At 39.5% G+C, this 23,362-nt stretch overlaps 1 protein-coding gene across 2 annotated transcripts in view; it reads right to left on the bottom strand.

Moving 5' to 3' along the window:
• PTN (pleiotrophin) overlaps positions 1-23,362 on the bottom strand; it is an 88,848-nt gene that overhangs the window by 11,446 nt on the left and 54,040 nt on the right. For both annotated transcript variants that reach the window (XM_081800031.1, XM_081800030.1), the window contains exons 2-4: positions 8,674-8,789; positions 7,611-7,784; positions 5,008-5,169 (exon numbers count right to left, since the gene is read on the bottom strand). In XM_081800031.1, coding sequence (XP_081656157.1) covers positions 5,008-5,169; positions 7,611-7,784; positions 8,674-8,788 — 451 coding nt within the window. In that variant the 5' untranslated portion in view covers position 8,789. The remainder of the gene's footprint in view (positions 1-5,007; positions 5,170-7,610; positions 7,785-8,673; positions 8,790-23,362) is intronic.

The following is a 23,362-nucleotide window of genomic DNA, read 5'->3' as shown; positions in this document are numbered from 1 at the left end:
GGAGTGTGGTGAGTTTTAAGGCGATTTTTAACTAAAGCAGGGGGGGATAGTTAGTAATCTCCCAGAGTTCAGGTGCCAACTCTGGATATTAAGTGCCCTCTCACCCCCAAGCAAGTCTTTTAAACTTTTGGCCTTATTAGGAATCAAGTCACAATGATATTCTCCTGACTTTTCTCAATTTAATGCTGGGTAGTCACAGCCTAATCAGGCATCTTAATGTTCCATTCTAAAATTTATTTATTTATTTATTTATTTATTTTTAAAGATTTTATTTACTTATTTGAGAGAGAATGAGAGAGAGCACATGAGAGGGGGGAGGGTCAGAGGGAGAAGCAGACTCCCTGCCGAGCAGGGAGCCCGATGCGGGACTCGATCCAGGGACTCCAGGATCATGACCTGAGCCGAAGGCAGTCGCTTAACCAACTGAGCCACCCAGGCGCCCTCCATTCTAAAATTTAAAGAGCATCTTTTCCACACCAAACGTTATGTCATTTGCATATTAAGCCATTACCATTTTCCAAAACAAAAGAGGACAGAAATCAAACCAAAAAGATGTATAAAACAAACATGTAAAAAAAAAAAAAAAAGACAAAAGACCAGAACCTGATGCTGTGTTTGATGAGAAGGATGATGATGGAAGGCGAAAAGGTACTTTCTGGCTATGAGCTCAGGGACTGGGTTAAGAAGGCAGAAAATGGCACTGAAAGACAAAGCCCAGAACTGATTCTGCTCCTAAACAACAGGATGGATTTAGATGAATCACTGATGTTCTCTGTCCTCATCTATTCCATCAGGGTTACATCAGATGACAAGCAAGTTCCCCAGAAGCTCTACTATTTAATGATTCTAGACATCGAGACTTATCTAACATGGCCAAAGCTTCATGGGTGTATAATACCCAGACGCAGCACGATGCAATAGAAATGGCAGCGGGTCTTTGCTGTCAGTCTGACTCTGAATCTGAATCACCACTTACAAGCTGTGAAACGTTAGACAAGTTGCTTACCCTCTCTGGGCCTGTGCTTTCTCAAATACAAAGTAAGATAAATACAATTTAGTGCACAGAGTTGCTTTAAAGCTGAAATGAGGAGTGCCTATCATATCATAGTGCCTGACTCAAAATTAGTGGGTTCCCTACCTCCCTCTTTCCTGAGTTAAAGTAGCAGGAAGACCTGATGAGTTATTCTTTCCTGAAGAAAGGGAAAAAATAATTTATAATTGTGTAACTGTATGAAAATATTACTTAAATGACTTCTTTACTGCAGCTTCCACCAGCCTATGATAAATTTAATGTGTGAAACCTTTTTTCTTTTAGCATTTATTTTTTATACACATTCAGCACCTACTATGTGCTACCCCTTGTTCCAAGCAAAAGGGATACAGTAGAGAACAGCACAGGTCAGGTCCCTGTCCTCCTGAAACTTACACTCTGGTAGATGTCTTCCAGAACAGTTTTAGAAATAATATTCGAGAGAGCACAGGCAGTAATTTCTCTGACATCAGTCATAACAACATTTTTCTAGATACGTATCCTAAGGCAAAGGAAACAAAAGTGAAAATAAACTATTAGGACAACATCAAGATAAAAAGATTCTGCACACAAGGGAATCAATGAAATTAAGACAACTCACTGAATGGCAGAAGATATTTGCAAATGACATATCCAATGAAGGGTTAGTATCCAAAATATATAAAGAACTTCTACAACTGAATGCCAAAAACCCAAATAATCCGTAAAAAATGAGAAGACATGAACAGACAGTTCTCCAAAGAAGACATCCAGATGGCCAACAGACACATGAAAAGATGGGCAACATCACTCACCATCCGGAAATGCAAATCAAAACCACAATGAGATTATCACCTCACACCTGTCAGAATGGCTAAAATCAGAAACACAAGAAACAACAAGTGTTGGTGATGATGTGGAGAAAAAGGAACATTCGTGCACTGTTGGTGGGAATGCAAACTGGTGTGGCCACTCTGGAAAACAGTATGGAGGTTCCTCAAAAAGTTAAAACTAGAACTACCCTAAGATTCAGTAATTGCACTACTGGGTATTTGCCCAAAAAATACAAAAACACTAATTCAAAAGGATATATATACCCCTATGTTTACTGCAACCTGATTTATAATAGCCAAATTATGGAAGCGGCACAAGTGTCCATCCAATTGATGAGTGGATGAAGAAGATATGGTACAGATACACAACAGAATATTATTCAGCCATTAAAAAGAATGAAATCTTGCCATTTGCAATGATGTACATGGATCTAGAGTACAATGCTAAGCAAAATAAGTCAGAGAAAGACAAATACCATATGATTTCACTCATATGTGCAATTTAAGAAACAAAACAAACAAAGGGAAAAAGAAGAGGCAAACCAAGAAACAAACTCTTGACTATAGAAAACAAACTGGTTACCAGAGGGGAGGTGAGGGGGGGATGGGGGAAATAGGTAAAGGGGAATAAGAGTACACTTGTCGTGATGAGTCCTGAGGAATATACAGAATTCCTAAATCCCTGTATTATACTCTGAAAACTAATATAACACTGTATGTCACTGGAATTAAAACTTCTAAAAAAGAAATCATGCTCTAGAAAGTGTCTTCCACTTGGAAGTCACCTTTGCACACGGTGTTGGGCTTTACCTAGTGCTGTGAAATACAGAACTCACTCCGGCTAATCCCATTTTCAATTAATTATATACCATAATTTCTGATACAGAAACAAATGACAGAATGTTTACCCACTTGAAATATTTTTACCACCATTTTTCAAGGTGAAAGCCTGACCAAACTTATAACCTTCATTACATATTACCAGATGAGAAAATGTAAAAAGCCAACTATCTGCTGGACCAGGTCAAAAGAAATCCTCACTTAATGTCTTCACCAAATACCCTGAAGTCTCCTTCTGAATTATGTCCCCACTTTGTCCTATTTATTCCAAACTTTTCAACACATTCCGTATCCATCTAGCCCTACCACTACCCACCGCCTAATCCCGCTCTTATTTTTTCCTCCTCCTTCATTAGACTGCAGTTTCTCTCACCCACTGGAGAGAAGCAGAACAGACTGTGTACACGTGTATGCACGCATGCATGCGTGTATGTGTGTGTGGTCTCTCTGAGTTTCATACTAGCACAGCAATTCTTGATTCTGGCTGAGACTGAAATCTTTTAAGGAACATCTTAATTTTCAAAGCTACGGAGGCTGAGACAGTTGGTCTGGATTATGCCTGGGTACTGGGATTTTTAGAAGTTCTCACAGGAAATTCTAATTTGCAGCCCAGGTTGAGAACCACTGTGGTAGAGCATGGGGACTTCTTCAATTCCTTTTCTTTTCCATGCTCTATTTATGCTGAATATTTTGGTTCTCTGACTGGCTGAAAAATAAATTAATTTGAAAACTGTGTATCTCTGAGTTCTTCCAGTTTTGGAAATGTCTCACTGGATGGATATGGCCGCTAATTTTCATTAGATCTGTATGGTTGTCTTCAGACAAGTAATACTTATAAAGTTGGCCCATACATTCATATACTGACCCCACTTCATGCCTTCCAGATACACACTGCAACCAGCAGATTTCCGTGATCTGAAAAGGGCAGCCTGAATCCTCGATGTGCCATCTGCAGGTCTAGCCTGCATCTGGCCACCCTACCGTTGGGGGCAACCATGTCCATGGACAACTCCATCAGAGACTGAAGAGCTTCGTCCATGAAATGAGTCCTTTCTGACTATCAGCAGCAAGCCAGCCTATCCTTCTGACTTCTGGAGGTATTTTTTTCCCTATTTTCATTTACTGTAGGCTTCACGTTCATTTTTTTTTTTCTGAGTTTCTCCTTATATTTAATCTGGACAGTATGGATTTTCCAGTCCCGTATTTATTTGCAAGAGCTGCCATGCCCCATACCACAGAGCAGATCGCTTCAACAGCAGGAATTTACTTTCTCAGAGTTCTAGAGGCCAGAAATCTAAGATCAACTGTCAGCAGGGTTCATTTATTCTTAGGTGGGTCCTATTGGCTTGTCGATGACCATCTTCTCGCTATGTGTTCATATGGTCTTCCCCCTGCATGTATCTGGGTCCTAATCTCCTTTCTTTATATGCCAGATTGGCCTGGGACCCACTCATACTACTTCATTTCACTTTAATGACCTCTTTAAAAGCCTTATCTCCAAACACAGTCACATTCTGAGGTACTAAGGGTTAGAACATCAACATTTGAACTGGGGGGGTGGTGGTGGTTTAACACCATTCAGCCCATAACACCCATGAAATAAGAGTGTAAGACCTCCTTGTCTTCCCTCAGCTGGGATCCTATCTCTATGAAACCACAGCCATGCTATTTGTTTTTGGTTCCCTTTCTCTGGCAGGAGAGCAGAGTGTAACTTTCTGGGAATGAACAGAAAGACAGCTCTACATAATTTGAAAATTCCATGATGAATGTAGTTGGTAAAAAAGCTAACAACAACTATATATATATATATATATATATAGGCTGAAAGAAGTGGAAGAAATATAGGACCTATCAATTTATGCAGTGGAGAAAGGAAAAATGTAAAATAATGTAGCTGACTTCATGAAAACTATGTTTGTTGGATAGTCTAGGAGAGACCTGATTTTAGATTTTCTGCCTCATGATCTTCATAAATTTGTTCCTACTTGTCAGGATGCAGTCCCAGTTTAGGGCTTGGAATATACAGTCACCCTACAACAACTGTCTTAATTGGCCTGTTCTGCTAAGTTGTTTATTTGTGCGAGGAGACTGTTCCAATCCCCGCCCCCACACCCCATCTGTGCAGAGGACTCTAATTTGAACTCATCAATTGCCTGCTTAAAAGCACTGGTGTGATGCTCAACATACAGGGCTTGTTCAATCCCTCTCTTAAGGTAATTCACCTAAGATTTCCTTCCAGAAAATTCGAGTTTCCACATGTGAAGATCCTGCGTGAGTCCATCAACATTTGCACCTGAAAACTGTGGTATAATGACAGGAACCTACCTTGAGGTTTGGGCTTAGTCAGCTTGCCACAGGGCTTGGAGATGGTGACTGTCTTCTGGCAGTCGGCGTTGTGGAGGGCTCGCTTCAGACTTCCAGTTCTGGTCTTCAAGGCGGTATTCAGGTCGCATTCTCCCCAAGCCTGGAACTGGTATTTGCACTCCGCTAAAGGCAGGGTAGGACCAAACAGAAATCTTTGAATTCCTCTAGTAGTGCCATAAAGGTAGACACACTTCTGTTTTTACCTTTTTGTAGTGAGATCTTTGTAGAGTCCCATGCAGTTGGAAGAAATAATATGGAGAGATCCCTATATCCTTCACCCTATTTCCCCTCAATTGTGATTATCTTGCATAACCAGAGTTCCTGAGCACAACCAGGAAATGAACAGGGATACATCCCACAGAAGTGATTCAGGTTCTGCCAATTTCCAACGCACTCGTTTGTGTGTATGCGTGCTCGTGCGCATTCAGTTCTGTGCGGCGGCGTCACGTCTGTAGATAAGAGTGAACACCGACACCATTAATGTGCAAAAGAGCTCCAACACAACAGTCCTTTGGGTTAATCCTGTCATAGCCTTAGCCGAGGCACCTTCCTCCCTTCCCATCTGCTTGAGCCCTGGCCATCACTCATCTCTTTTCCATCTCTATAATTTTTGTCATTTTAAGAATATTATATAGGGGCGCCTGGGTGGCTCAGTCATTAAGCATCTGCCTTCGGCTCAGGTCATGATCCCAGGGTTCTGGGATCGAGCCCCATATTGGGCTCTCTGCTTGTGGGAAGCCTGTTTCTCCCTCTCCCACTCCCCCTGCTTGTGTTCCCTCTCTTGCTGTGTCTCTTCTCTGTCAAATAAATAAAATCTTAAAAAAAAAAAAAAAAGAATGTTATATAAATGGAATCATGCACACAGTATATAACCTTTAGAGATTAGCTTTTTTTTCACTCAGCATAATTTCCTGAAGGTCCATCCACTTGTGTGTTTCAACAGTCAGTTCCTCTTTATTGTTGAGTCATATTCCATGGTAGGTATGGATCACGGATTGCTTAACCATTCACCAGTTGAGGGATACCTGGGTTGTTTCCAGCTCTTGGCTGTTACAAGTAAAGCTGCTATCTGCTATTCGTGTACAAATTTTTAGAGGAATGTAAGTTTTCGTTTCTCTAGGATAAATGGCCAAGAATGAAACCACTGTATTGTATGGTAAACAGATGTTTATTCTTATTAAAAAAAAAAAAAAAAACAAAACCTGCCATACTCCTTTTTAATGTGGCTGTACCATTTTACATTTCCATCAGCAAGGTATGAATGATCTAATTTCTCTACCTCCTCTCTAGCATTTGGTATTGTCATTTTAGCCCTTCTGATAGGTATGTGGTATACAGTGACAACTCACTGGTTTTTATTTCCATTTCCCTAACAGGGAACAGATGGTCAACGTCTTTTCGAGTGTTTATTTGTCACCTATATCTCATCTATGGTAAAATATTCGTCCATGTCTTTCACTCACTTCCTAATTGGATTCTTACTTTTGAGAGTTCTTTATATATTCTAGGCATTCATTCTTTAAGACACACTTTTAAAAACTTTTTGTAGGTGAGTCTTTAGGGAACCCATATATAATTTAAGACCAAATGTATCTGAATTTCACCATGTGCTTATAGAACTTACTACCATTCATAAAAAGTACCCCAAAGGTTATAGAGAATGAAAAAGATACAGTGTGTATATTCATTGTCCTTCTTTACTGGCTTATAGGTCAGAATATATTTCTGCCAAGAATAAGAACATTTGGGGCATTGAGTACCACCACGGCCAAGAAAGACAAAAAGTCTGGAACGTGGAAGAAACAGGTAATCTGGGTGTTCAATAGTGGGTTTCAAAGTTGGAAGTGTTGAAGGACTCCTTCCCAGACAGTCAGAGGAGGCCAGCAGGAGAATGACAATAGTCAGCAAGAGAAAAGTCTATGAAAAGTGACTATAAGCAGCCTTGCTGGATTTGATAAGTAAATCTATTAACCAGTGTGGATGGTGGGGAAAGATCAAAAGAGAGGGGGGGCCTGAAAGTCCCAGAAAGACGTCTGGAGAAGGAGGAGAATAAATAAGAGAAGGGGGAAGGAAGAAAAAAGGAATGAGAACTAGAAGAAGGAGAGAGAGGAGAGAAGACAGATCAATGCACACTTAGGAGGGATCCAAGGGTATATTATGTCCCGAAGGGTACGAGAGTGGTTCTCGATCTAAGACTATTTTGACCCCAGGGATCATCTGGCAATATCTGGAGACATTTTTAGTTGTCACAGTTGGTGGAGATGGGGAGTGCTACTAGAAACCAGTGGAGAGAAGCCAGAGATGCTGCTAAATATCCTACAGTGCACAGAATAATATCCTACATTGCTCTCCCCAACAAAAAACTACATGGCCCCAAATGGCAGTAGCACCAAAGTTGAAAAACCTGGGGGGTAAGGCAAGATACCTGGTTATTTGCGATCTGATAAAAATCAACTTATTTAAAATAAATGGTAGTCAAGCTCAAAAAGGTAACTGGTGGAAGAATGCAAGCATTATCCCAGAGTGGAAGATTAAATTAACAGGACAGTAGTGGTGGGACTTACCTCCAAATTGCTTTTTCCAGTTGCAGGGGATCTTACATCTCTGGGTCTTCATGGTTTGCTTACACTCGGCTCCGGTCCGGGTGCCCTCCCGGGTGCCCAGGCCACAGTCCCCACTGGTGGGCACGCACACACTCCACTGCCATTCCCCACAGTCAGACTTCTTCACTTTTTTTTCTGGAAAGAAGAAAGGAACCGCAGTCAACCTCTGGGAAATCCTGATTTCTATAACAAAGTTCACGCCAGAGCACCGTAATTGTGGGGTCTGTGCTTTTGACCTCTGTCTTCACTGTCCAGTGAATCGTAGCACCTTGACACGTTAGCCAAATGACTGAGTCGGTGAATGATCAAGAGAAGGGAGAAGGAAAACTGAAGGAGACAGAACTCATATTAATTTAACTCTACGTGCTAGGGACTGTATAAGGGATCTAATGACATCCCCTTTTAGAAGCAAACACTTCTGTTAAAGATGTTCAAAAACAGTGAAACATGAAAAATAAGGCAACGTTCTTTTAGAAGTAATGGTTGTCAGATTAGCATTTCATTGCAAGTCAATGTTCCTTTCTCTGTCTTGGAGATGGAATAACATAAGCTAAATGTGGTGGATCACAGACATAAACAGACTCCCAGCTCCACAGCCTACTATTTATGACACGGGAGTGACATAGAAAAGCGGCTGTATCGCTCTGAGCTTCAGTTTCCCCCTTTGTTAATATGAGACAAAACAAAATTTCCCTGCAGGACTCTTTTTTGAGGAAGAGACTCAACATAAGTAAAACACCTGCTTGCTCATCAGTGTTCTGTACATAGTAGCTACTAATATGATCATTATGTTAATCATCATCATCTGTATTTTAGGACTTATGGTGGGGGGATCAGGGGGATGTCACTTAGGTTCTTCTAAGGAAGGAACAAAGGAAAGGAGAGAGGGAGGGAGAGAGGGAGGGAAGGAGGGAGGAAGGAAAGAAGGAAGGAGGAGGGAGGGAGGGAGGACAAAAATCAGGCAGTTTGGATTAGATGGACATTAATCCATGAACAGTCTTGCCTTCATAACCCTACAGCTTACCTGGCTTCTCTTTCTTCCCTGCTTCAGCAGTGTCCACAGCTGCCAAGATGAAAATGAATGCCAGGAAGGCAGCTGCAAATTTTCGACGCGGCTGCACGTACTGTTGGGACTGCATTCTAGGAATAAACAGAGAAACAGAAGAAGGTGGTGTCAACCTAAGTCAGAGAGGAAGGCTGGTGGAACTCCTTAATGAAGGGCGCCATTTTCCATTTCTGGAATAGATTTTCGGAAGATTTCTATCAGTGCTCTTGGGCAGAATTCTTTCTTTTCTCTCCAGCAGCCACTGAAGTAAGTGTTCTTCTGCAATTAGTCAGGTATTCACTGAACAAAAATACAACAGTTCTCCATTTAAGAACTTCACACACAATCACTTGCTAAGTATGACTCAAGAATTATGGAAGCAAAAGAATTTTCATGGCATGTTTTGAATGGACTCCTGCAGTTGATCTTGCTGATGAGGACACATGGTAATGTCAGTAACTATGGTCATCTCTGTAACTCCTGACACTTCCTAGCAACAACCTTGGTGTTGTAGTCCACATGGATAATTTGAATGGACACAGTTAATGGATTATCTGTGCCAGTGTATGGTTTGCCTTTATCTTTAGATGTGTCATAATAACCAACATCTCTGACTTTGTTTTCCATGATCATGATTATTTTATCATCACTGTTCCATTATTCATTCACTGGTCCACCAAAGAGGGAAGCACAAGACAGAAGTTGAACTGGCACACTTTGATTTATATCAAATACATGTGTATGCTCACATAAAATCTAAAAATCTTCTCAATTCTAGGATATAATAAAGAGATTACACTCACTCATAATTTGAAATTCTCCACATTTGATATGAATCAAAAATCCCAGAATAACATTAGAAAGACTCCCTTGGAACTTGAAGTCGCTCATGACAACTAACTGTCAACATGGTTACCCATGGTCATTAGCTCTGAGGATTTTTTTTTTTTTTCTAGAAGAATGACTTTACATTCCCTTGAGTGTGAATAAAACCTCTCTCACAATAAAACCTCTCTCTCTCTCTCACACACGCACACACACACACATTCTGTTCTATAATTTCCCTTGTTCAAAATCATCTATGAAGTGACATCCTTGTCAGTAAATTTGTCTCCCTTTCTATGTCATGGGAGTGCCATTCTTTATTTTTTTTCAATTGATGACTTTGGATTCCATGGTATAAATGAAGCCTATTTCGTTTACTAATTAAAATGAGTATTTTGGTCATTTGGTCCTTTCACTGATTCTTAAGTCCTAACTAGCTACTCACCATCTCCATCACTTTCTAAAATCTAATACCGGATGCTTTGTTAATCCTCCTAATGCTAAATTTTTGTAACTGTACCTCACTGATGGTCACAGAGGAACGTTCCTGTTGATTCTGAGACTTCTCCCGTGCCTTTCCTTGGGCATGAATGATATGAGGAGCCAGTCTAGACTTCCTGGCTGGCAAGACTTCTTAGAGTTGACCACCCTGGTGCCTCTATACCGCTATACATTCTCATATATTTGAACATCACGTAAAATTATTAGGGGTGAAGTGAATCAAAGTGGAGGTGTTCTGTTGTTTTCTCCAAAGGCTGTCTGAAAACCTACTCTCAGTGACTAACCACTTCAGAGGCAGGGAGTTTTCATTTGAGTTTTCTTTTTTTTAAGGATTTATTTATTTGAGAGACTGAGAGTCTGCATACAAGCGTGCAAGTGGGGGGAGGGGCAGAGGAAGAGAATCTTCAAGCAGACTCCCTGCTGAGCACAGAGCCCAATGCGGGGCTCAATCTCAGGACCCATGAGATCATGACCTGAGCCAAAACCAAGAGTCAGATGCTCAACTGGCTGAGCCTTCCAGGTGCCCTCATTTGAGTTTTCTTAAAGGGTAAATTAACTTTTAAATTCAAAACTTTTAATGTATTTCTTTCCAACTTAGAATTTGCCTTTGCATTTAACAATTACCTACGAACACCTGAAGCATTTACATTGTGATTTAGAGTCCTTTGAGAATTCAGAAGTTCCCACTGAGAAAGCACAGCTCATGAGTGAACTTTCTGACCACGCAATGGGCTGATCCTTGTAATGCCCTTGGAGCCCCTCTGAAGAACCTTGGCCATCTAGGCAGGCACAGTTATTAATAGAAAGGTGCTGTCACTGGCTAATTTTAACCTCAGCATTTCTAGTTTTACACTGCTAAGTTCTTACTTTTATATTTATTTTCAAAAAGCTTCTCTTACTCAAGTTAAATTCACTTATAATTTCAAGGGAAAAAAAAACCTCACCCAGACCAGAATGTCCTAAGGATACACTTGTTTTGAGTCATGGGATTATCTTACCCATAGTGGGAGCTGACAGGAGGAAAGGAGAGAGAGGAAGTGGATGAAAGTTGGAGAGTTAGAATGGAAACGTGCCCTCTCTGCTTCTGATATTAATTCAGAACAATTCAGAGCCTGAAGAAGTGGATGAACGGTGCATTTCAGTTGTAGATGCACTAAGGAAAAATGCACCCTAGTCCCCGTGCACAGAAAGTCGCCTGTGTACCATGTGCCATCATCAATGGGGTTGAGTGGGAGTATATCTTTCTCCTTCTCACCTCCTTCTCCCGTTCCTCCCGCTTTGCTTGCTATCCTGCTTGAGCCTATATTCTGATAGCTTCGATTTTTCTGGCTGGTGAAAACGAACAAAGATTATTTAAGAGAGTAAGGGGTTTTAGGAAAGGGAGGATTAAAATTATCCCCAAATTCAAGTGTTCCCCAACAATGCCCAATTAGCACGCTGATGCCTCTGTTGCTGTAGTAAATACTTGAGTAATTAGTACTTGTGTAGCTAACAGTTCCCCTGCTTGTGGTATTTGCATAGCTGATTGTTTATTTGTCCTCAGCATCAAGTAAAGGCAGAAGTTCTCTCTGTAAATAGTTTAACCCTGTCCGCTCTCCAGGGGCGTGCTAGATGAACAGAGGCAAGGACCTTGATCATGGCTAATTTTTTGCACTGAAGGAAATAAAACAGGGGAAGAAGAAGACTTGCTAAATCGGCTGTTCTTCTGAATCATTTCCTTATCTTCACCTCCTCTTACTGCCATTCTTCGTTTTGCTTGCCCTGACAGATTGAATTTCATCGGGTTGAACGGTCAACTGGAAAACTGCCATAGATGGATCGTGGTGTCTGGAAATTCCTGTTGAGTTCATCTCAATCACTAATAAGTCTAAAGCTCAGAGATTAAAGGAAATTAAAGTTAAAGAAACTAACTCAATGGAAAAGCATTAGTTTACTAAATCCTCGTCCCTTCCCTGGAGAAAAAGCTGAGGAGAAGGAAAAAGAGAGCTCCCCTTCCTTTGGCATTTTAATAGGATCTAGAATTTTAAAAGGCAATCAGCCTCTGGGTAAACACAAGACAAGGATGCTGGAATCGAATTGGCCCCTTAGCGATCTGTTCGGAAGGACAAACGTGGGACCCTGAGACAGAAGCCTTGGCTCAAACTTCAGCTCCACCACCTAATTTGGGGGATGTCCTCAGGCAAATCACAACCATTGGCACTTCTGTTTTGACATCTGCAAAGTGGGAGTGTTTATAACAACTACTTGAGAGGCTTGCTCTGAAAATGAAGATGTAGACATACAGCCAATCCAGAATATGAAGAAATGTATTATTAGTTGCTGAATAAAGTTAATTCATCCTTACACTCATCTTACTTACTACAAGGAAATACTTCTCTTCAGTTTTTTAAATTGAGGTATATTGACATATAGCATTATATGAGTTTTAGGTGTCCAGCATACCGATTCAATATTTGTATTACAAAACGATAATACTGCTTTTTACTGAGAAATAACAGGCATCATGCTTTGAACTATCTAATATTATTCAAAAGCAAAACACAAAACAATGAAACAGAAAAAGAGAGAGAGGGATGATTTGATTGTCAACTAAAGACTTGTTCAGCATTATCAGGGCATAAATTCATTCTGCCCTTTGACTTCTTAGGTTAAAATAAACTCAAGGCCCTTTAACCCCAGTATTTTTCTGAAGTTCATGGAAGTCAAGAGGTTCCATGTTGAGAATTAGGGAACATGTCAGCGCAATTAAATTTGTATGAAATGGGGGGAAACAAATCTCACTTTGCAACGTACTTTATGCCCTCTGGTTGGAAAAACCATTCCAATCCCCTCTTCCTGTTTTAAATACCTAGGCCAGGGCCCCAGCCCATAGTAGCTGCTCAGTAAACCTTTTGCTAGTGAAAAATATCACCAAAACATGATATCAAACAGAGGAATTAATATGCATGCTCAACTGATTTCTCCATCCTTTGTCTAAGCCAGGGGATATGAAATTTACTGAAGAAGTTGGGCTTGAGACCACAGCCAGAATCTAAAGCAGAGTCATAGGTAATCAGTGTATACATAGTTACATACTCAGAGTCATCAGTGAGTGATGTGTGATGTTTCTGTACCATGTATTACACATCACTAGGCCTTTCTAGGCTTTTTGTGATCTATTTGCCCAAACTCCTGGGAAATAGTTTTTTACCTTTTTTATTGTAAAATAAAACACAAGGTATAGAAAACCACACAAAGCAAACATATAACTTAGTGAATTATAAGATAAATTAATTTTCCACTCATATCCAAAGGCTTTACCATGTTCCCCACCCCCATTATTGCTCTGTACCTCCAATACTAATAGGCAGTAATTACTTCTTTGCACTTCTTGAGGCTTTGATTCGAGTGAGCTTCCTTAGACACATCTAATTTTAAAAACTGATGTCTTTTAAATTGCTTTTATTACACAGGATTATCCTCCAGCCCCTTTTGTTCCCTTTTCTTGCTTTTCACTTTTTACAAGAACCAGGCCATTTAATCAGCAGTATCCCACATTCTGGATTTTGATGATTGCAATTTCACGGTGAATTTCAACATTCCTTTGTTCAGCTGCAAATTGGCAGCTGGATGCAGAGGCTTAATCGGACTCAGGTGTTACCCGTTTGGCGAGACTGTAAGTGGCACTTTGCTGTTTCACCAGGAGCTGCATAATATTTGTGTTTGGCTCTTTTGTGATGGTAACAGCAATGGGTACTACTCAGTGATTACTGGTGGACTAGTATGGACTGAATATTTGCAGCCCCCCAAAACTCGTATGTTGAAGCCCTACCGCTCCTCATCCGCATGGTTCTAGGGAGGTGGGGCCTTTGGGAGGGAATAAGGATCCAATGAGGTCATGAGGGTAGAATGGGATCTGTGCCCTTATAAGAGTCCTGGGAGAGTTTTCTTCCTGTCTCTACTCTCTGTGTGAGGTTACAATGAAAAGCTGGCAGTCTGTGACCCAGAACCCAGTGATCCTGGCACCCTGATCTTGGACTTGAAGCCTCCAGAGCTGTGAGAAATAATAATAAATAAAAAATCTATCCTGAGTGTTGCTTTAAACCTTGTCCTTAGGTTGTAGTTTTGTTATCTGTAAAGCTGCCCTGTCTGTATTTATGTGAGGATTGAGGAAGATTTCAAAAATATCCTGATACCTCCTTCCTCCCCACATTAGCACATTATTTCATTAAACATTTTTGGGACACCTATTATGCCAGCCATTGAGCTATATTCTCAGGATACAACAATGACCAGTGATAAGTTTTTGGTTGTTCTCATGAAGCTTGCACTCCAATAAAGTTTATACTGTCAAATAGCCAATTATGGTTCACTATATTCTGATAAGAACTACAAAATGTCATGAAGTATAAGGGAAGGACAACTATTCTGCATTTCTCTTTCTTAAAGGTAAACCAAAGACAGGGATTCAGTTAAGGCCAAAGATTTAATTTCCTTTAGGTTCCCCATAAAGCAAACAAAACCACTGATGGTCAGAAATTCTGTTACAGGGGTGCCGGTGGCTCAGTCATTAAGCGTCTGCCTTCGGCTCAGGTCATGATCGCAGGGTCCTGGGATCGAGCCCCGCATCGGGCTCCCTGTTCCGCGGGAAGCCTGCTTCTCCCTCTCCCCTCCCCCTGCTTGTGTTCCCTCTCTCGCTGTGTCTCTGTCAAATAAATAAAATATTAAAAAAAAAAAAAATTCTGTTACAGAGCATTAACTGTTAATCATGTTCTAGATGATTGCAGTCATAGAATTAAATGTCTATGTTCTTTTATCAGAAGTGACTTTAATTTAGAATGAGGGAGATTGGTCAGCTCGTATTAGTCAGGAAGATATTCGTTTAGTTAACAAGCATGTATTGTATTATGTGCAAGGACCTGTTTTAAGTACTTTATAAATGTTATGTTAATATTAACTAATACTTGAAGTATCACAAATGGTGTATCCATTTACTCAATTATTCAAAAATTCTGTGTATGTAAGAGTTGCATCCTTCATAGCATAGGTTGGTCTAGGCAGTGGTGACAAGGAGTTGAGGAACATGGACCAGAGTATTGACCCCGTGGTGCTTACACTTAGTGGGCAAGGTCAGAAGATAACACAAACAAATAGGCAAGTAAATAAGGTAATTTCTGACTGTGGTAAATTTTATGACTAAAATAAAAAGGTGACATGATAAACTGAGTCGAAGAGGACTAGTTAGGTAGGGTGGTTATAGATGACCGAGAAAGAGCCAGAAGAATATGGTATCTCTTACTGATAAATATTTTGCATCAAGGCCCCTAGTTATCATTTTCCCTACTCATTACTGTCTTCTGAGATGGAATAGTATTAATAAGCTTTTATAATTCTTCTGGAATTCAATAATTAGCCATCTGATCCTCTTCACTGATCTTGTTCTCTCCACTCTGCTACAGTTTCTGGGTCCACTTATGGTTTGACCAACAATCAACCATTTCTCACTCCTACTGACTTACTAGTAAGCAGCCCAGTCAAACCTGAAATCTTACCAGCATATAATCTGTATGAATATCTCATATTTCAAAAAATAAAACAAACCAAATCATTGTTTTAAGAAATGTTTACCTTTCCCAAGAAAAATAATGACCACTGTTTATTTAATTTAAACATGATATCCCACAGTGTTCTTTTCTCCTGTTTTCTGACTTGGTAATATAGCAGGAAACCCATTTGGACTAAAACCACGTAGCCTTCTCACCTATGACCCTTATTAATCTTTACAGGGATGTGTAGGTTTCTTGAAAATGGGTTTCTACTTCAAATTCAACTCTAAATACACAAAAACATTCAGGGATGAGAAAGGAAAAAAAAAATCAATAAACTGAAGCAAGTATTCAATGGAAATCGATTTGGCTACCCTTCATAATATGACAGTGATGTGAAGGCATGCTTATTCAACTATTTTTTGGAGCCACATGAGTTCAAAAGCGACTTGGGTTAGTTGTATTATTCCTTCACTGCTTTCATTTGTTATAATCAAAAGCAACTGGAGATCGACTTTTAGAGTTTTAGAATATTCTAGTTTCCTCTTAATCCTTTTCGTATCTGTCTGCTGCAATCTGATACAGAGGACTAAGTAAGGGTTTTGTAGTAAGTCAGCCCTCAGTTAGAATCCCAGCTCTGGCTAGGTAATGAAGCCCTACATTTAATTTCTCTGGAACTTACTATCTTTAGCTGGAGTCATGGCTATAAAGCCTGTCTCACCATGTTTTGAGGTGAGAGAGGATGCATGAAAAGTTAGCACCACACTACCTGGCACATGGCAGACCCACAGAGCCTTCTGTCAGTAGACTTTCTTAACTTCTGTTGCAGCCCCCTTTCCCCTTCATCCTTAACGGTATTAGGACAACGAACTGGCATTTTTGGGTGGGATTTCCTAGAATAGAAGGTAAACCACTGAATTTCCACTGGGCAAAAATGGCAATCCAATTCTCCTCCTCACAGCTGACTGTACTATCTTGTAATTTACCTTCTAGCACGAAGTGGCCTTTCTTGCTTCCTTCTGATCTATACTCCCGTAAAGCCAAGGTGTAGACAGAATATCTAGAACATTTGCAAATCTTTCTTTCTCACAGGAATTCCTTTCACTTATGCTCTCCCTCCTGCACCCAATCCATGTGTCTTTAGCCAGAAAGAAGGACTTCTAATTCTCTAAACTCAAAAACACTGTTTCAGTCAACTGATCCTTTGCTCCTGCCATCCCACACAACTAGTTCTTTCCCACATCTCTCTACCTAGCAAACTCTTATCACCTCCCAAGGTTTGCCATAAGAGATTTCACCTTCAACGAAGCCTTTGTCAAGGCAACATTGTCCTCTTTATCTTGGGAGCTCACTGTGCCATGTCCAATCCTTAGGCTCTGCTCACTTGCAAACCCTGAATGTAAAAGTGGCATATTACTGACTCTATAAACCAAAGCATATAAAACTGAAAAATACGAGCCCACTACACCATTATATTTAGTAACCATCACTTGGCAAGGCCCCTTTGACTTTTCTTTTGTTACCATTACTAGCAATTGACTCTCTCTTACAATTATTCCTTTCTTAAAAAACAAAACAAAAAGATACATTCTAATTGTAATGCACAAAGCACGTAGAGAATTAAAAAAAACTGTAGTCACTGAGCAGTCAATGGATTTTCCTCAGGTTCCTGGCTAGCTAGTTGACTCACTCCCACACACCAGCCAGGAAGTAAATGCTCATCTTTGGAAAACTGCCAATGATACAAGCCATGACCCTTTTGAGGTCCTATTAGAATGACTGACAGAATATCCTCTAATGCTGAAGTTCTATCAAAAGTCTTAACACCAGGGGTGCCTAGGTGGCTCAGTCAGTTTAAGCGTCCGATTCTTGATCTCAGGGCAGTGAGTTCGAGCCAAGCATTGGGCTCCACGCTGGGTGTGGAGCCTCCTTAAAAAAAAAAAAAAAAAAAAAAAAAGCCTTAACATCTAGTATAACTTTCAGTGTGTGCATGTGTGATTGAGACTATGTTTGTGTATTTGTGTATATAATTGTGTGTGTACACAAACTGTATGCATTTTCCTCCAGGAATCCATAAACCTTTTAAGGGACAGGACACTATCTTTTCCTTACGTTCATTTATAAAGTTTAGAAGAGTGTTTGACACAGAGATGTCACTGATATATTTGTTAAATGAATGAAGAGAATCACATAAATAAGAAAAAAATAGCCCGGTGTCCAGTAGGATAACTCACGCCACTTCCTAAAATGACACCAATTTCACACATGGATGGTTCCCTCACCTGGCTTTACATTTTCCTTGGCACAAATCCATGTTGGCTGTATTACGTCTTTATTTGTGTTTGCTAATTGTCTTCTCTCCCAAGACAGCAGACCTCTGGAGAAGAGCAGTAGGTTCTGGCCACTGAGATCATACTAAGGCTGGGCTGGGGAAACACCCAGAAATGTAAAGACATCCCAGGAGATGTGCTGCGCACCGGGTGTTATCTAGGTGCAATAGTAACAAAAACACATTTGAATTCATGTGTTCCTTAAACAGCTCAAGACCCTTGATTTTGGAGTAGTTTATTATTCTTTAGTTAAGTCAGCTTTCTCCACCTTGCTTGTGAAATGCAGAGTATTCATTAGAGGTAGTTGACTTCTAAAGTTACAAAGGGTCAGCTAGACAGATACACCATTGTAAATTTATCTTTCCACATTATAGCTGTACTTAATAATGGTGATTTCTTCTGTCTCCTACATTTGAGAGAGATTTGTTTCTATGGGGGGAATTTAGTGGTTTTTGGGGGTTTTTTAAAGATTTTATTTATTCATTTGAGAGAGAAAGAGAGAGCACGAGCAGGGAGCAGGAAGGAGGGGAGAGGCAGGCTCCCCACGGAGCAGGGAGCCCAACATGGGGCCAATCCCAGGACCCTGGGATCAGGACCTTAGCTGTTGGCAGAAGCTTAAGCGACTGAGCCACCCAGGCACCCTGGGAATTTAGTGTTTTAATTTTATTTTTCCTTATTTATATGTTCCCTTTATTTTCAGTAACTTTTCTTCAAGTCTAAAATCATCATACTGATTTATTCTCAAATGGTTTGATCATTCCTAAAGTCTCACATAAATAGGCATTATGTTTATAATGAAAGCTGTTACTAAATCAGCCCTTCATTTTGGCCTTGTTAAGCTGTCTTAAATACTAAGCCTTGAAAAGAATGCGTCCCAAGCACATACATGCATAACTTCAGGTGTACTCTGCTCACAGCAGAGAACTAAATTCAACAGCGTTCCACCTTTGATTTTAACTAAGTGCATATCAATTAGATTGATAAAGTAGGGCATTCATTTAATTTTGCATAACTCAATGCAAATACAGGGAACTTTCAGGCCAAAATATTTTTATGGCATGGTGGCACCTGCTGAAGAAGTGTGATATTTTAGGACATTTTTGTTAGATATCTATTTGCCAATTTTTTAGAGCACCTGCTAAGGGCCGGGTCTGTGCTAGGCATGGGAATATGAGAAATGAACATGATACAGCCCTTCCTCAAAAGAGTTCTAACTGGGAGAAAAGAGAGATAAGTACGATGATTCACTGTGGTAAATAATATGGAAAAATTATACACACAGTGCTATCTGAGCGCATAGGCCCAAGTAATAATTTTGCTTAGCAAGACTGAATGAGGTAGAGGGTTGGAGCATTTTTGTCTGTTTTTTGGAAAAAAAAAAAAAAAAGTAGTTGAAGTCTTCTAAGAAAGGAGGCAAAGAAGGGAACTTCAGGCAGAAGAAACCACATAAGCAAATGTGTGAAGATGTTTGTTAATATCTACAGGGGTGAAAAGTGATTAGAATATAGAGTATACGGTAGCAGGTAGCAATGGATGGACCTCAAGAGGAGGAGAAGGAAATGAGTACATCCTGGGAGCTGTGAGAGAGGAACATAGACAGAGTCACTCAGTAGTCTGGAAAAGAGAAGCAAGGGAAGATCACAGAGTGAGGAAAGGCTGCTTGTTGTACAAACATGGCTGAAACTGTAGGTCACTGCCAAGGGGTCAACCACCACACTCAACAGTCCATCCAGACACTCTTTATGTGATTACTCTTTGGGCTGTGTTTTTTTGTTGTTGTTTATCAATTTCCAGATGTTTTAGGGACTTCATTTTGGGAGGTTTATTACAAAGGTACTATAATTGGGAGTCAAGAATAAGATCTAAGACTCAAACCCCCCCCCCCCACACACACCCCTTCTGATTTTCTTTAGGAAAAAGAATCACTGGGCTAAAGCAGTGATTTTTTTACAGCACTGGGGTTTCCACAGAGAGGCATCAAAGGCTGGTGCAAGGTGTTAAGTGCATCCTGAGCAGGTCAGCTGAAGCTTCCCATGTCCCTCACATTTATCTCCGCTTTGGCTAGAGCAGCTCTTCTTTCACAACTTTCCTCATTGGTTTCCTTGTAAGTTTCATTAGTCAAAAATGAAAAATGAATTTAATCATCACCTGTCTAGCCAATCTCATGTCTATACTGGAGGGGATATGCCAATAATACAAAACTATTTGTTTAAAAAGCAGAACTGAACAGATGTCTCAAATATGGTGATGGAAATATTAAATATATTTTGAGTATGCAAAATACCTTGCTTGTGGTATTGAGAGGAATTTATGTAATTCCTGTATGCAAAAATAGAAATTTTACAAGTGTATGTTTCAACTATTCCATACTTTACAAGAATTTGACAGGATTTTATCCTCTTATCAAAGATCAAACACATAGTCTAACAAGTATGATCATAATTATGAGGATGATATAACAGGAAAGTCATATGGCAACAAAAATTTTGTTTTAATACTATGGAAAGAGAAGAGGCTTTGGAGTCAGCAAGATTTCCTCCACATTGACTCCATTGTTTATTATATCAGTGATCTGGACAAAGTAGTCAATCTTTTACACTCAATATCCTCCTTTATGGAAACTTACTATGTAGGCTTACCATCTGTTTGAAGATTACAATGAGATAACAGATATAATATGACAGGCACCTTAGGCTCTCCATCAGTGGTAGCTCCAGTGGTTCTTAGAGGAAGATAGTGGAAGAGAGTGTATCTTTATGAAAGGATACCAGGGACAGCTTAAAAAACAGGGTGGCAATATGATCTTTTAAGATGGTTTGGATTCCGATAAGTAAATCTGGAACAAGAGGATTCCAGTGAGAGAAATAAAAGTAGCTAAAGTTTTAGGTGGGAAATCAAGAGACCAATTTAAGTAAATAGTTCAATTTACAAGCTATAGTTTACTGTAGTTTTGTAGTAAAAAAGAAGAAAGTGTAGTGTAGCTAAGCTGGAGTCACAGCAGGCAGAGATTTGAAATCCTAATTATTATCAGTAAATATTTAGTGACCACCTGTTACATGTAAGATAATAGGCTATGTTATAAGGGAGACACAGATGTGAATTATACCTGAGCTCATGAACCCTACAAGATTATTAACTCATTATAGAGACCAAGGCAATAAAAGTATATACCATATTTTGTGTGAGATACAAAAATGCTAGAACTAAAAGCAAATGTGTTTATGATAAAAGAAGAATGTCTAATGTTCTCCCAAAATCTCTTCTGAATAGTTGAAAGGACACTTCTCAATTTGGGGCTGTAAAAATCAAAAGAAAGTCATCTGTATTGATGAACTGAGTTAATTTCTCAATAGTACTAACAAGTCATAAACAAATGCCCCATGTGGCCTGAAAACATACTCATTCAGCCTAGCTCAGCAAAGCAACCACATATTCTTGACCTTGATCTGAGCAGTGGTTTCATGGACACACCCATATGCAGAGATTTATTGCAACTTTCATGTTACTTAAAAAAAAAAAGAGTATAAAGTCTCCTTAGGTTAAATAAAAAAGCAATATCCACAAAGCAATCAAAGACAGTTCATTCCAACCTTACACAACTCTCCCAGAGAATAAGAAGAATAAAGAATATTCATTAACTGATATTATGTGGCCATATAACCTTCATGTCAAGACCAGACCAGGAAAATGAGGAAGTAAAAGAGCAGGCCCTTCTTATGAACAGAAATGAAAAAATTCCTAAACAATGTACCACCAAAATCAACCAGGAATTATGCTGGGTTTGTTCCCAAAAATGCAAGGTGGGTTTAACAGTCAAAAATCAAGCATCAGCCACATAACAGATATAGAAGAAAAAAAAAAAGTATAAATTTCAGTTTCAAGTAAAAAGGTATTTCTATCAAGATCACTACCATGTTTTCATACTCTTCTCAACAGGTCAGTACAGCTTAATTAACTACTGAGTTCAGATGGGATCTCTAAGAGCTGGTGGCTTTATTTGTCCACATGAAGTGACTCAATTAAAAACATAACCAGGGGCGCCTGGGTGGCTCAGTTGGTTAAGCGACTGCCTTCTGCTCAGGTCATGATCCTGGAGTCCCGGGATCAAGTTCCGCATCGGGCTCCCTGCTCGGCAGGGAGTCTGCTTCTCCCTCTGACCTTCCTCCCTCTCATGCTCTCTGTCTCTCATTCTCTCTCTCTCAAATAAATAAATAATAAAAATCAAAAAAACATAACCAACAAAATAGCATGCAGATTTTCATGTTCACTAATATACCACTAAGCGAATGAAGATTATCCAACAATATTGTGTATTTTGGGGAGGTAAAGAATAAATATCGTATGGCTGTGTGAGACAGAGAATTCTCAGGGCAACATTGAGCACCAACTCAGAGAAGAAGCTCTTCTACATTTGCCAAAAGTCAAACACCTAATGAAAGTGCCCACCTGGGAAGTGAGACTTGAAGAGGGACCTAAATTTGTTGATGGGTCTGTCACAGACTATTAAATCTGTACTCACAGACTATTAAATCCATACCAGAAAAGGAACTGATTATTACTTTTGATTGCAAAGAATTTATGGAAAATCTTTATCCAGTAAATCTTAATTGTACCTCAAAGGCTGTACCGGGTTTCTCAACTCAAGAACCTAGAATTACCCAAGAGCCTGCAAGGAGCAGGATTCTATTCACAATTCAATGGAATTACCCCAAAAAGCTACCAGGACTAACAAGCGAGTTCAGTAATGTTGCAGGATACCAGATCAATATACAAATACCAATTATATAACTATATATTTGCAAAATATGTATCTACCAAAGGATGTTTATCTAGACTATATAAAAAAAAATTACAACTCAGTAACAATAAGAAAATCCAATAAAAATATGGGCAAAAGAATTGAACACTTTTCAAAGAAGATATACAAATGGCAAATAACTGCACGAAAGATGTTCGATGTTATTGGGAAAACCTCAATGTGATACCCCTATATACTCCCTCAAGTGACTTAAAGACTGACCATAGCAAGTGTTGGAAAAATGTTGAGTAACTTTAACTCTCTTAATCTTCTGATTACAAGCACGTTGGAAGTCATTTTGGCAGTTTCTTAAGAATTCAAACATATCTACCATACAAACCAACGACTCTACTAATTGGTCATTCTCCCAAGAGACATGAAAACTTAGGGCTACACAAAGACTTATACACAAATATTCATAGAAGCTTACTTATTTCTAATAGCCAAACTGGAAACAACCCAAATGTCCATCAACAAGTAAACTGGTAAATAAACTGTGGCATACCCATATGTTATCCTACTAAGCATAAACAAAGAAAAAATAATTGATACATGCAACATGTATGAATTTCAAAATTGTGCTGAGTAAAGGAAGTTATTCAAAAAAATAATATGTACTGTACAATTCCATTTTCATAAAATTCTAGAAAATGCAAATTTATATAGTGACAAAAAACAGATCATTACTT

This window comes from Leptonychotes weddellii, chromosome 12, assembly GCF_054177405.1.
Source record: "Leptonychotes weddellii isolate Sample4059 chromosome 12, ASM5417740v2, whole genome shotgun sequence".
Taxonomy (NCBI): Eukaryota; Metazoa; Chordata; class Mammalia; order Carnivora; family Phocidae; genus Leptonychotes; species Leptonychotes weddellii.
The sequence above is the reverse complement of the archived record's forward strand: the minus strand, read 5'-3'. Positions and strand labels throughout refer to the sequence as shown.